Here is a 13,584-nt window from a genome sequence, read left to right as displayed (position 1 = left end):
AAAACCCAATTTTTTCCCCCCCCCCCCCCACTCGTGTAAGAACCACTTACAATATTCCATGTATGTGTAGATGGCACAGTTCATGGTATGCACATAGGGTTCTGGCACGCAGCACTGCCCGTGGTATGCACATAGGGTTCTGGCACACAGCACTGCCCATGTTATGTATGTTGGGATTCTGGCACACAGCACTGCCCGTGGTATGTATGTAGGGATTCTGGCGCGCAGCACTGCCCATGGTATGTATGTATGTAGGGATTCTGGCACACAGCACTGCCCGTGGTATGTATGTATGTATGTTGGGATTCTGGCACACAGCACTGCCCGTGGTATGTATGCATGTATGCATGTATGCATGTATGTAGGGGTTCTGGCAGGCAGCCCTGCCTGTGGTATGCACTTAGGGATCCTGGCACACAGCACAGCTATTGGCAGAGCATGCCAGTCTATGATCAACCATCTCCTGAGTGGCAGCACCTGAGCCACATCTTGTTTGTTTTGCACTGAGTTAGCACTAAATGAAGTCGCATTTCCCCTGCAGGGTTTCCTGTGTATCAGGCTCATGCTAATCACTGCTCAGCCTTCTCCTGCCCCTGTCATTAAAGAGGATCCTTCCTCTCTTTGTGTCCTCTACACATCAAAGAGTGGTGATGGGGCATCAGGTGTGGGTGGAGTCATGTGGCTGTAGCTCCCCCCCTCACCTTAATAAATCCAGTAAGCCATTCTCCAGCACTGAGTAGTGGATTGGTGTGGATTAGAGGTGATCATGCACTCTGTGCCTGGTGAGTAGACTCTGCGGTGATCGAGGTGGAAATGCTATCAAACACGTCTTGGATGTGAGAAACTAATTGGCTATATTCTAAACACCTTGTAGATGTGATCACATGGTGCAGGGAGTGCATTTTGGAAGATTGGATTATTTTACTTTGGCTGCTTGGATTTATTATTGGCATTTGTTGGCCATGCTTTTGTTGTTTATTTTTTTATTTTTTATAGATACAATTGCTCAGCTTAATGGTAGTTTTGATTTGGTGTCTTTCAGAAATTGATTTGCTAAATAAGCATTTTGATTTTTTTTTTAATTAAGAAGCCTGAATCTGGATGGGAAATGCAGTTGAATTTGACGGACTAAACGTATCTGTTTTTTGTTTTGGACATTCAAATCTATGATCAATATAGTCCAATGTCCTTTATAAGTTATCCAGTCAGTGTAGATCACTAGTAGATGCACATTCTGGGAATTTAGACTTGTGTTTTGGGGCTGTTGTCCTTTTTCTCTTGGAACATAAACTGTAGTATGAAAGGACACACTTACATCTAAATACAAGACTTCTTCTGTAGAGTTGCTGTGAATCTCCCATTATTCCTTCTGAAAAGTACATAAACTATCAGGAACCATGTACGAAGAACTGCATCTTTAGGAAGGAGAAAGCATGTTTCTAGCTAACCTAATGTTTTCCACTTTAGATGTGAAGCCAGCTATAGACATGGACTGTGTCACTAACCAAGATTCCCTGTACGTACCCAACTCTGTGACTGCAACACTGGAGGACCTGGATTTATGGAGGCAGTTCCACCAGGAAGGGACAGAGATGATCATCACAAAGTCTGGCAGGCAAGTGCTACACAAAGGCTTTAGAGTGTTAATGCCAATGACTTCTACTACTGTGTCTTGTGCATTGTGATATAGAGATATAGATCGTTCATTCTTACTGCCACAGTTTAAATGTACAACTGTAGGTAGTTTGTCCTTAAACATGAATTTAGTGACCCTAAACTCAGAAGTTAACTCTTAAAAATGCATGTCTGCCTTAACTAGTAACATGTATCTCTTATTTGTGTATCTCTTGGCTGTAGATCCTCAAATCATCTCTGAATTGGTGCTGACACTGTCCTTCCTTCTGGAGGGTGGCTGCTTGTGTTCCCCATGGCCCCTGTGTATGTTGTAAAGTAGACTCCGCACCAAGCTCACTCCCATGATGGACTACAAACTCCATAAAAATTAGTAAACTAAATGTGTGATTGTAGTCCATCACGGGAGTGAGCTTGGAGTGGTGGTGGCTACTTTACAACACACACAGGGACCATGGGGAACACAAGCAGCCACCCTCCAGGAGGGACAGGTCAGTATGAATTCAGAGATGGTTTGAGAATCTGTGGCCGAGTGATACGCAAATAAGTTACATTTTTGTTAATAGTTGAGGTACTTGAATGCATTTTGAAGAGTCAATTCCTTAGTTTAGTGTCACTTTAAGTGAGGGGTCAGTATTAATCTCCCATTTTTTAAGAGGTTTTGCTTTTTTACAGTGCAACTCTTAGAAGCAGTATTCCGACTTCTCATTATCTGTCATCTCTCTACAGGCGGATGTTCCCTCAATGTAAGATTCGACTCTATGGGCTCCATCCCTACACCAAATATGTGGTTCTGGTGGACTTTGTCCCTCTAGACAGCTGCAGATATAAGGTAAATATGACTAGCCTATGAAATATATTGGCACTACTAGCCACTCTACTTGCCTGTATGCAATGATTTTGACAAACCTGTATCATAATAGTAGCTGATGTGTGTTTTACTTTTTTTTTTTTTCTATTTAATTTTAAGGTTCTACATTTTGAGTATTGCTTGTTTGGGAAAGCATGTTTTTGGTTGTTAAATCTATCGCCACAATAGACATTGTTTTATTGTTTTCAATAGTGGAACAAGAACCAGTGGGAGGCAGCAGGTAAAGCAGAGCCACACCCTCCATGCAGGACGTATGTTCACCCTGACTCTCCAGCCCCTGGTGCCCACTGGATGAAGGATGCAATCGGCTTCCAAAAACTAAAACTGACCAACAACACTTTGGACCAACATGGACATGTAAGAATTGTTATGGAATGCCTACCCTTCTTACTCATAAACTGCCATGCTACTATAAAATATCAGTGTCTTATTCTAGTGCTTTTACTCTTTGCAGATAATTTTGCATTCAATGCATCGATACAAACCTCGGTTCCACATAATTCAGTCTGATGATGTGTACAACACCCGATGGGGACTCCTGCAGGTATTCAGCTTTCCAGAGACTGAGTTTACAGCAGTCACCGCCTATCAAAATGACAAGGTAAGATAAAGTACCACGCACATTAAGGGCTTGTTCACACCAAGTGCGGAGCAGATGCTGAGCAGTTACAGAACGCATCCAATGTATTCCAATGGTATTTTGGGCTCTAGTTCACACTGCAGCGCTCAGTTCCAGAGCATGTGGAAAAACTGCAGCATGCCCTATTTTTATGCTCTGGGACACATGCAAATGCTTCTAAAATGCATGCAAATGCCCTGGAACACACACAGTGTATATGTGTGTAATAAATATATATATATATATATATATATATATTAAAGAGCCTGAAACGCAAAACACGCTACTGCATGTGCAGAAACTCATGCAGATCTGGTCCAGGTTTGGTGTGACTAAGCCCTAAAGGTTTAGTTTGTATGTCCCATCTGTATTTACAAGTGTTTCCTCTGGGGAGAATATAATGGACATCTGGCCAAGATGGCACTAACCTTTTGTTGGTTAATGTAGTAGTTACAATGGATTGTAAGCTTCTCTGATACAGGAATGCAAATGTATAGACTTACTGTGTAAACCACAATGTTCAATGAGTGAAAATAACATGGTTAGTAATGTAAAAATACTTCTCACCCCCTTTTCCTAGATCACAAAACTGAAAATTGATCACAACCCTTTTGCCAAGGGATTCAGAGAACAGGAAAGAGGCCACAAGAGGCATGTACACTTCTTTTTATTTTTATGTGTTCAAGAATTTGATAAAATAGTATGCAGGGGCCTACAACCCTGTGGAAACTGACTTGCCTCTTCAGTCCAAGTAGCTCCATTGCAGGATAGTTCTAAAAGTGGACTACTAAAGAACTTTGTATGATTATGGACTCTGGTTTACTAAAGTTCAAAATGTTTACACAATTGTGTGAATATTCACTTCAATTTTCTGATCGTGTGCAGATGAAATAAATGGATTTTTACATGATCAGAAAATTGAAGTGAATATTCATACAATTTGTGTAAAACATTCTCAGCTGTTTCAGTAAATTGGCCTCTGCATGTTTTTTAGTTCTATTTAGGCAGTCAAGGTACTGAAATCAGATGGTCAGGAAAACCGCAAGGTGACTAAAGCATTTTAGAATGTCCTTGCCAATGGCAGCCCTATAGTTCTCTCATATGTTTGTGGGAACAAGAGCCAACCTTCAATGTACATTTTCATTTTTTTTGCCTACATTGGTGTGTAGCAATTCAGTCTTGCATACATTGACACCTTCTGTTTTCTCAGGGATGACATGTTGAAACTTCTGCCACAGAGTCCAGGCAAGCGTCAGAAAAGGAAGAAATGGGAGGACAGTCCTGAACCAGAGGATGAAGGTATTTTTTGTTTTTAGTATGGAATAGATTGGGTGGCTTAGTCCAGCTTTGTAGATCATTAGATCATTTAGGCATTAACTGATTTTTTTATTTTATTTTTTCCCACCTGAAGAACGCTCTAAAATTGCTCGTGTTAAGGAAGAGCCTGGTGTGATGCCGGCAGAGGTATATTCACAATGGGTTGCAGACCAGGACGGAGCTCTTGGTTTACATCCCAACTCTCCAGATTTGACACAGTCGCCACACCAGGAGCAGCAGGTTCCGTCCTCTTCATCCAGCTTTTTATATAGGTAAGTGTTGGTGACATTTCTGAGCAATTGCCTTTGTACTATTGGGTACCATGCAATTTATTATTCTACAGGATTTATATAGCGCCAACAGTTTGCGCAGCGCTTCGATTGGCAGCACTTTGTTATTTTAAAGGAAATAACATTACGCTTGTCTTATTCCACAGAAGCCCACAGAGAAGATGTCCTCAACCCCTTCCAGGCTCCTTGGATGCTTGTGAGGCAGCAGCTAGACGTCTCACACCTGATGTTGCTACAGTGCCAGAGTCCGATGTGTGTCAACTTCAAGTATTTCCTCAGCATTCTGTACAGGAGCGCACCAGTGGAATGAACTTCCCAATGGACACCCCTACACGGCAGACACTGCGTGGGCCTATGTACAGTCCATATGCCACTGACCAGTGGATGGTTCCCACACAGGGGCAGTATCGGCCCATGGGCTACTCCTACCCAACAGACTTTAGTGCCCAGGGACCTGTGAGTCACCCACACAATGGGATGTCAGACTGGAGCCAGTATTCTCTGTTCCCTTACACTTGCTGGTAAATGGCTCGTGACAAAATTAACCAAGCGGTGGACTGACAGAGCTCATGGTTCCCTCTGCCGTTTACTAATTTTATGATTCCTCAATTTGTGAGCGGACGAAGATGAACAAATACTAGCACAAGCATCTTTTAAAAAAATATAATCGAATTGTAGCCATCCAAAGAATGCTACGTCTAGAAGAATAGGTGAATAGGATGGATCATTACTTTTTAAGATTGTACACCATTTAATTTATTACATAGACTATGTACTACTTGCTGGTATTGAATGCTTTTAGTTAGAAACCAGCTTTTGGACTTAGTATTGGCATTGAATCTACCGCACAACCACTTCAGAGGTGGCCAGACTCCTGCAAACGATTTCCAGAATAGAAAACTGCAATGGCTGCGACCTGAACTGGAGGGTGTAATATACAGTCGAAGAAGAATCTCTATTTGTTGCACATTCAACCTATTTGAAGCTGAGGACTGGAGGCATGTACTATCTCTAACAAACATTCCTGCTAGAAGGTTTTACGTCTTAAAGCCACGTTTTTCGGCATTGCTTTGCACAGATTTGTTTTGTTTTATTTTGTGGTTTCAATGTTTTTTCTTAATACTATGTAGAACATTTTGCTTGAAGTTTTGCACATTTTCCTGGGGAGGTTTCAGATATGACCAGCACATTGTATGACACAGTTAATGCAAGAAAAAAAGCACACGGGTCTCATTTGGTGCATGTTTTATACAGGGTTGTGTGTAATGAGCATGCTTGTTCTAACTGGGGTTTGTTTAACCTTTTCTGAGCTTTAATGTTTGCAATATAGAGATTAATATGCTTACTAGGTAGCTGCAAAGACCATATGCATTGATTTTATGACAGCCAACCAATTACAGCAGCTTGGAGCAGACAACCTAATGAAAGCAGATTTCTGATTGGCTGCTATAGACGAGTATAAATGTGTCCCTTTGGCACATCTCTAAATAAGCCTGTATGTGCATATAACTATTTCTGACTGCAGAGGTCAGAAGAGCAGGCAGCCTAGGGCTGTTTATTTCTTAGACTTGGCACCCCTGTATTTGTGGTTGTGACTGAGATGTGTCCTATGTATAGACTGCATTATGTGTAAATAGATTTTATTTAAGAAACATTGGACTTTATTTCCTAGCTAGGAGCACACCCTTCTAATGAAGGATGCATTTTATGTACTTTATTGAATTTAACGAAGTGAAAATGATGGGGGATGTACATTTGTGGTTCACTGTCATTCTTACACCTGCAATAAATGTCCAGTATAATGAAATGTGTGTTTCCAAATGTTGTACTATTCCAAATGGGGTGTTTTATGGGTTTGAATGTCATACAGAAGACCCAAACTATTTCAAAGAGGGTATTTATGGAGCTGAAAGTAGGAGACGTTGCCCATAACCATCATAATCTATTCTAGACTGTCATGTTTCCAGTCTGCTTGTCGACAGTGCCCATGACTCTGGTCACATGCAGGAAGTCTGGCAAACATTGTAAACTGTCTTCTACAGCAAGCTTTATTTCCAACAGTTTCGTTTCCTGAAATGCTCACAAATAGGCTGAACATCATCTCTCCTTACTTTCCTGACAAATGTTTTTTTTGTAGACAGTCTGGCGCATAGGAGACGCCATGCTAAAATTAACATCTTATCTTCTGTTTAATACTGAGCTTTTTAACCTCTCTGCACTCCTTTTACCCCTTATGGGCGGGAGCAGTTTTGTAGATCAGCTATGGGCCTACTGATTCTGCAAGAATGTTGTCATTCTTAAGATACGAAATAATGTTTTTGAGGCAAACCAGAGTATCGCTTGGCAATATTTAGCAAAAAGAAAAATCTCTGCAATCTGAATACAAAGCACAACTGGATTTACCTTTTGTGCAAACTTTATTCATAAATTACAAATGAGATGCAGGTCTTTCAACTTAGTAGGTGTGGTGTGTAATTATATTATAATAGGAATACTATGTATATATATCTATTAATCGTTGGGTAAAGCCAGAAAAAAAATGGATAATTGGGCTGAGCCAGGTTAAATGGGAACACATTTTATAAAATATATATTGTCTGATGCTTGGAAATGCCACACATTTCTGTGCTGTACATAGTTCATATAACCAATGTCTTGTCCAAGCAAAGCTATAAGCCCAATGCCTTTTTGCAGCCATTGAGGCAACAGTACATAAGCACTACATAGACTTGGATAAAACCTAGAAGAAAGCAGAACTAACAAACGTGTTTATTCAGTTAGTTCTGCTTTCTTCTAGGTTTTATCCAAGTCTATGTAGTGCCTATGTACCGTTGCCTCAATGGCTGCAAAAAGGCATTGGGCTTATAGCTTTGCTTGGACAAGACATTGGTTATATGAACTATGTACAGTACTGCATTAAACTTATTGCACTACGCAGTGACTGCAGTACCACAAGCTGTGGAAGTTTGGGTCCTATTCCTAGAGAGGGGGTGGGCAGAAAGATAAATGATACTAACTCCATGCAGATAAATGTCCCAGGGAAATTCTCTGCACTGACAGACAGATGTATTACAAATACATGGTAATGCAGTAGAAGTATGCAATCGGCGTAAACTATTCCTTTTGGTGAAGTGTTTTGGGTAATCCTTCTTTCCATCACTAACTAAACTAACATTTGGGGTAGAAATCAACTGCAAACAAGGTTTCAGTGTACATACTCCATACTGAGATGCTGCAAACTCCTAATATTTGATAGCTGGGAAGGAATGGTTACCAGGCTGCCGGTTTTCACAACTGTCCTTGGATTAGACTTGCTCTTTGTCACGGAATGAGATAAATTTCTACCGAGGGCAGAGATTCTATAAGCTTCAAGTTGTATACACAGTGATGGCTTAGAACAGGCTTCAGGAAGTGCGTTTCTCACATTTATACGGGTCTAGTGTGTGCAGCTGTGGCCAGCGGATGGAGCGCTACAGTTCTGTATGTTTCCCTGCTCTGCTTCCTATAGGGTTTTTGGAGGGGGCTAATGTGACTTTACAAGTATCATTAAAAAAAAAGCTCATTTAGGTCCCAAAGAAAATTCTACAGCCGCCCTGCTGTTTTGTGCATGTTAATATCTGTTGTCACCAGAACAGGGGATCCCTATTTTTAGATTTCCCCCTCATCTCCTTTTTCTAGTGGCTGATCCTTTTTAACATTTTGGATTTGTTTCTTTCTTGGTAACAATAGTGTGCATCGCCACACACAAACACTTCTCTTTACTATTCAACACATAGAAATAGGTTTTGCCTTTTAGACACTAGGGGGAATTGATCAAAATGGAGCAAACCGAATCTGGAGCAGTTGCCCATGGCAACCAATCGGCGTCTCTTCAGTTTGCTCAGGTAAGATTTTGAAAAAGAGAGAGAAGCTGATTGGCTGTAGTGCAAATCTGCTCCAGTTTTGATAAATTCCCCCCACTGTATGGTAAACTGTCACAGGATGTATACTGCCATTGATTACCTCCTTCTGAAGATAGTTGCCTGGCTGTGTCTGGTTTCAGTCCCTCTAAGTAACATGGGACTAAAACCAACAACATAACTCTAGCACCATAAAAAGGACACATGATGACATGCTTGGATCATAATGGAATCAGGCAAACATTACTTGCGCTCCCCCCCTTAAGCAAGGAGACATATCGCATAAAAGTGCCATGGCAAAGAGGGAGGGGAGCTTGCGGTTTTGTGGATCGGGTGACGCTAAGCCATAGTCGAATCCATATTATCTGGCTGCAAGAGGCACAAAGAGTTTTCCCCCAAGGAAGACCTAAGCCAGGTAAGCTGCCAGGAAACCTTAAAGGGTCCACACCACTGTATAGAGAAGGGGTGGGCAAACTGGCTCTACAGCTGTGCTAAAACTACATATGACATTGTGCATCTGTGTCTGGGAGCCTGAGACTGAAAAAAATCTTGCAATGCCTCATGGGACTTATAGTTTCACAACAGCTGGATGGCTGGAGTTTGACCACCACTGGTACAGAGAAAAACCAGGGGGAGGAAGAAAGGGGAATGAGGGAACAAAATATCCATTGCAATTTCAAATAAATTGCTGCACCCCTTACCAGACCTGCACCAAACATGCAATCTATATCTGGCTTTTATGATGATCTTATGGCTTCAGTACATTCTACGTTACTGGCCCACAACAAGCATACAAGCAGGGAGGTCGGGGACTGCTGGTTGCCATGCTTTCACTAGATGTATGCATTAAAGCCATACGATCAGCAATGCCAGGCTATGTATTTCTCTCCATGAAGGTTGACACCCAAAGACAGATTTACAATGTCATTGTTTCCAAACATGGACACTATGCAATAAAATAAGTGTTACTTTTGTGTGAGTCATTTCTGGTGTCTCTAAAAATCCTACTTTTTGGTGGGTGTTTTTGAGCAGCTGGGAAAGCACTATTAAGCGTCTAACCCAAAAAATCCCATGACTTTCAATGGCCCCTGTTCACACCTGAGCAGGAAAACGCCAAACACCCGAAAAGATGCATGAGCTTTAAAAGCACAACCCCCCTCCCCCCCCATAGATTTCAATAGAAATGCCAGACATTGCGTGGCAGAAGCAGGTTGCACATTTATGTGCGCGTTTGTACGCGTGTTAATCCATTTCCCGCAATCTTTCTTAAGCTGCCAGTCAAACGTGTAGAAATGTGCCAAACGCATGAGTAACCACACGCTGAAACGTGCAAAAACGACAATGCCTAGGTGTGAACCCAGCTTGACGTTTTCTTATATGTCTCGGGGATTGTGATGGGTGAGATCTGTGTGTTTGAGTTCCTTGGTCTATACACGTGCTGTGGCCATTATGCTGTTCTCACTTTTGGATTTTTATTATTGTACTCAGAGTAGGTATAGTGTTAGTAGAGTAGTTAACGTGTAGTAATTGTCTTTGTTACAGTTTTCTTGGTTACAATGCAGAGTATAAAGGTGTATACCAGGGGTAAGCAACCATGGCACCTGTGGTGAAACTACAAATCTCATGTTTCTGCCTCTGCAAGTCATGCTTGTGGCTATCAGTCTTGCAATGCCTTATGGGACTGGTGGGGTACCAAGGTTGCCTAGCCCTGGTGTACAGATTATTATACAGGATTTATATAGTGCCAACAGTTTGTGCAGCGCTTTAAGGAAGACATTCACATTCAAGACCAGATGGTAATGAGGAGGGCCTACAATCTGTAAGCTTTACATTCATGTTGATTCTAGAGTCGTTTTTCATCTTGGTTCATTAAAAATCCAGAATATTCTGTTTTATGAAATACTAAAGATTTCTTCCAGATTTTCAAACTTGTATAATACAGGGAAAACATCCCTACATGGGTGATTGTAACAAGTGCACTTCAGTACATGAGGGCCAGCCTTTCCCTGGTATGCAATCAAGGGAAGAACTTATATCATTAATATTGTATAAAATAGGGCTCATGTTGGGGTACAATGATTAAAGAATGGGATTCAAATAAGTGGAGGTGGAAAGACCATGCTGCAGTCCAGGAAGCAAGTAGAAAAGAGGGGACAAGTCATGTCCAATTTGTTTTTAGCACTCAATGCATTGTGGGGCCTATAGGTGTGTGCACGATTCATATATAAAAGTTGTTTTGACCAAGTCTGAAGATTTCTTATGTGTGCACTGTCTACCTCTGTGAATGGATAAGGAATTATGCTAGAGAGAACTCGCAGTTGGAGTATACAAAACATCGCAAATCTCAGGGGCTGACTCTTGTCACCAGGCTCTATCTACAGGTTAAAATATGACTTTTGGGTTGACTGATTCTTTAATATATAAGTATTTGGCAATCAGAAAAAGAGTGGCCATATACAGTTGATCAGTTCCGATTAAACTGGAGACAGATATTAGTCGGTAGATTTGTGTGGCCAGGCTTCTCAATATACATATAGGGCTACAGTGTGATGCATAGCCATTGCTGTGTGGTGAAGTGATTTGGAGGTGTGTATGTGTGCTCCTGGGAGGACAGCTGTATTCACACTGCTGTGCCTACATGTGGATTGGGAGGCCAGCACTTTGATGTGCAAAGCTCCTTTTGTCATCATTTACCTTTCCGTCTGTGCTCTTTCCTCTGAGCCTGTTCTCTCTTCCTCCCTTTGCCTTTCATTCCATTTCCCCTGCACAGTCTTCTATTCTTTCCTTCCAGGCGCAGTAACCCAAGGACATACACAATGAATCAGGCAGCCGGGAATGTGTCAGTTCATGAAACCCCCATTCAGTGGAAGGCAGGATATGATATACAGACACTGTATATGGATCAGTACCCCCCACATACAATTCAGAAGCCAGTTAGCCCATATACAGAGACTGAAATTGCAGGAGATTTTGTGAAATGAACTGACCCAGAACATGTGTCATACCTCCTGATCTGATACCTGTTCCAGGCCATAGGATCAGAGGTCAGCAATTGGCAAGTCATTTATCTTCTGTGCAGGTTTATTCTATCCACGTTTCAGTTAAGTAGGGGGGTAGGGATTAAGAAATTCCAAGGGGCACGTTAGAAAATTGTTCTCAATCGAACAAAATTATCCTGTGAGCCTAAGGTGGCTTGATGCCCCAAGTTCTTGAGGCCGGGCATTATTCAACCCAGAGGAAGACTAGTGCTGGACCTTGGAATGGTGAGCCTGGAGTAGTTGCTGTAGGTAGGATGACTGTTGCAGCAAAAGCTGTTTGCTTTAGTCTCAAAAAAGGCCTGGGAAATATTTAAAAAAGACAACAAAAGCCGTAATTGTGTCTTAAGGCTATTGAATTAACATGTCCGCTAAATCACCATCATTTTTAAAAATAGGTCAGCAGTTGCAGCGTCCGTCATCTGTCACCATAGGCTAACTTTAAAAGAGATCACTGGTTGCTCTGCAATTATCAATCTATGGTTGGCCATAGTTATGGAGCCCAGATGTACCACCACCCAGGCTCCATGGCTATAGCAAACACAGATTGGCCAATACACAAACGTTGCCTATGGGTACAGCTACAATCAGACCTTAAAAACACCGGCACTCAAAGGATCTAGGAAAATATTTTGCTGGATTGGATTTATCTGGTCAAAATACAGTTGTTAGCTCAAGGGAAGTATAGTAAGTCTTTCTATGGGTACATTTCCAGACAAAAAGGGAATAAATAAATGTGCCATACAGAACCTCACACAAATGATGTCAGACTTACTTTGGATCATGGAAGTGTATGGCTGATTCCTTGTTCTCTTTCTGATTGGCCAGACAAGCACTCTCCTGAATAAGAAGTGAAGTTAAGTGTTTTAGGATACTCTAAAAATCTGAAACCTAATGTCAGAAACTGGAAATGACTATAGATTTCCTGCAAACCAACAATGTATAGGATAACACATTTAACGGAGAATCTGAGAACTGATGCACACAAATCACAGTTTCTAATTTTGGGGAAAAAGTCACTCTGATACTCAATTAACTATGTAAATTCGAATTCACATAAGCATTGTCTGGTTGTGTTCAATTGCAAATTGACTATTTGTTTGTACGTATGACCCTGTATGGGAGTAAATACCCCTAGGGTCTGACAATGCTCAAACACTACACCTGGCACAAAGATGGAAATGTCTTTACGCTAGTTGGGAGTTCATATACAATTTTCCATTGTTCATGCAGTGTGGTCCTGAGTCAATGTTATTAGATGCAAGCTGTAGGATGTTATAATGTGAGTGTACATGTCATTAATCAGGGTTACAACCACCAGAGGATCTGTTCTACTGCATGTATACATGTATGCTCGTACCATGTGAGAGCAGTGCAACTGTGGATTGCTGCATTGTAATGATGTAGAATCGGGAATTAGCTAAATATGTTATCACCTTTCTGTCAGACCAGTGCTGTGACACTGCAGGCGTAGAAATGCGAAGCGATGCAAAGCTAAAAAATTGGAACCTTCCACTTCACACCGCACCGCAGCTTGTCTACACTGTAGTTTGTACCGTATTTTTTCATGGTTATCTCTACAGATTCTGCTTGTCATGGATACCTCTACAGAGTGGTTAAACCAGGTCGATTTTGGGACAGTGGTGGAGAGCCAAGGCCCAGTCCCAGCTGCAAACGCTACCACCCTGGTAGTTCTGCCATTGGCTCCAGGCTGTAGAGGGACTACAAGTTTCAGCAAGACATTATATAGCATTGCAGCACAATATTGCAGCACTAGGGGGCAATGGCATGATAAATATTCATTTCATTATTCAATGTCTTTTTTTTAAATATTATAACATTTATAATATAAAAAAAAGACATGGAGATGTGACTATGCACGGGCGGCTGTCCGTGAAAAGTCAGCTGTACGAATACGTGC

At 41.5% G+C, this 13,584-nt stretch overlaps 1 protein-coding gene across 1 annotated transcript; it reads left to right on the top strand.

The window, feature by feature from the left end:
- Nucleotides 1–766: 766 nt before the first annotated feature.
- LOC108794805 (T-box protein VegT-like) lies at nucleotides 767–5,254 on the top strand. The gene is made up of 9 exons (XM_018565908.1): nucleotides 767–782; nucleotides 1,468–1,615; nucleotides 2,362–2,464; nucleotides 2,696–2,860; nucleotides 2,958–3,104; nucleotides 3,703–3,773; nucleotides 4,333–4,421; nucleotides 4,534–4,711; nucleotides 4,876–5,254. The coding sequence occupies exons 1-9, from the start codon at nucleotides 767–769 to the stop codon at nucleotides 5,252–5,254; spliced, it is 1,296 nt and encodes a 431-aa protein (XP_018421410.1).
- Nucleotides 5,255–13,584: the final 8,330 nt, after the last annotated feature.

The sequence above is a fragment of the Nanorana parkeri genome, unplaced genomic scaffold, assembly GCF_000935625.1.
Source record: "Nanorana parkeri isolate BGI_ZX_2015 unplaced genomic scaffold, ASM93562v1 scaffold899, whole genome shotgun sequence".
Classification (NCBI taxonomy): Eukaryota; Metazoa; Chordata; class Amphibia; order Anura; family Dicroglossidae; genus Nanorana; species Nanorana parkeri.
This window is presented reverse-complemented; position numbering and strand designations above follow the sequence as displayed.

Coding starts and splice junctions, on each gene's coding strand:
- LOC108794805 (XM_018565908.1), top strand. Junction 1,616..2,361: donor ATCATCACAAAGTCTGGCAG/GCAAGTGCTACA, acceptor ATCTCTCTACAG/GCGGATGTTCCCTCAATGTA. Junction 2,861..2,957: donor CTTTGGACCAACATGGACAT/GTAAGAATTGTT, acceptor TACTCTTTGCAG/ATAATTTTGCATTCAATGCA.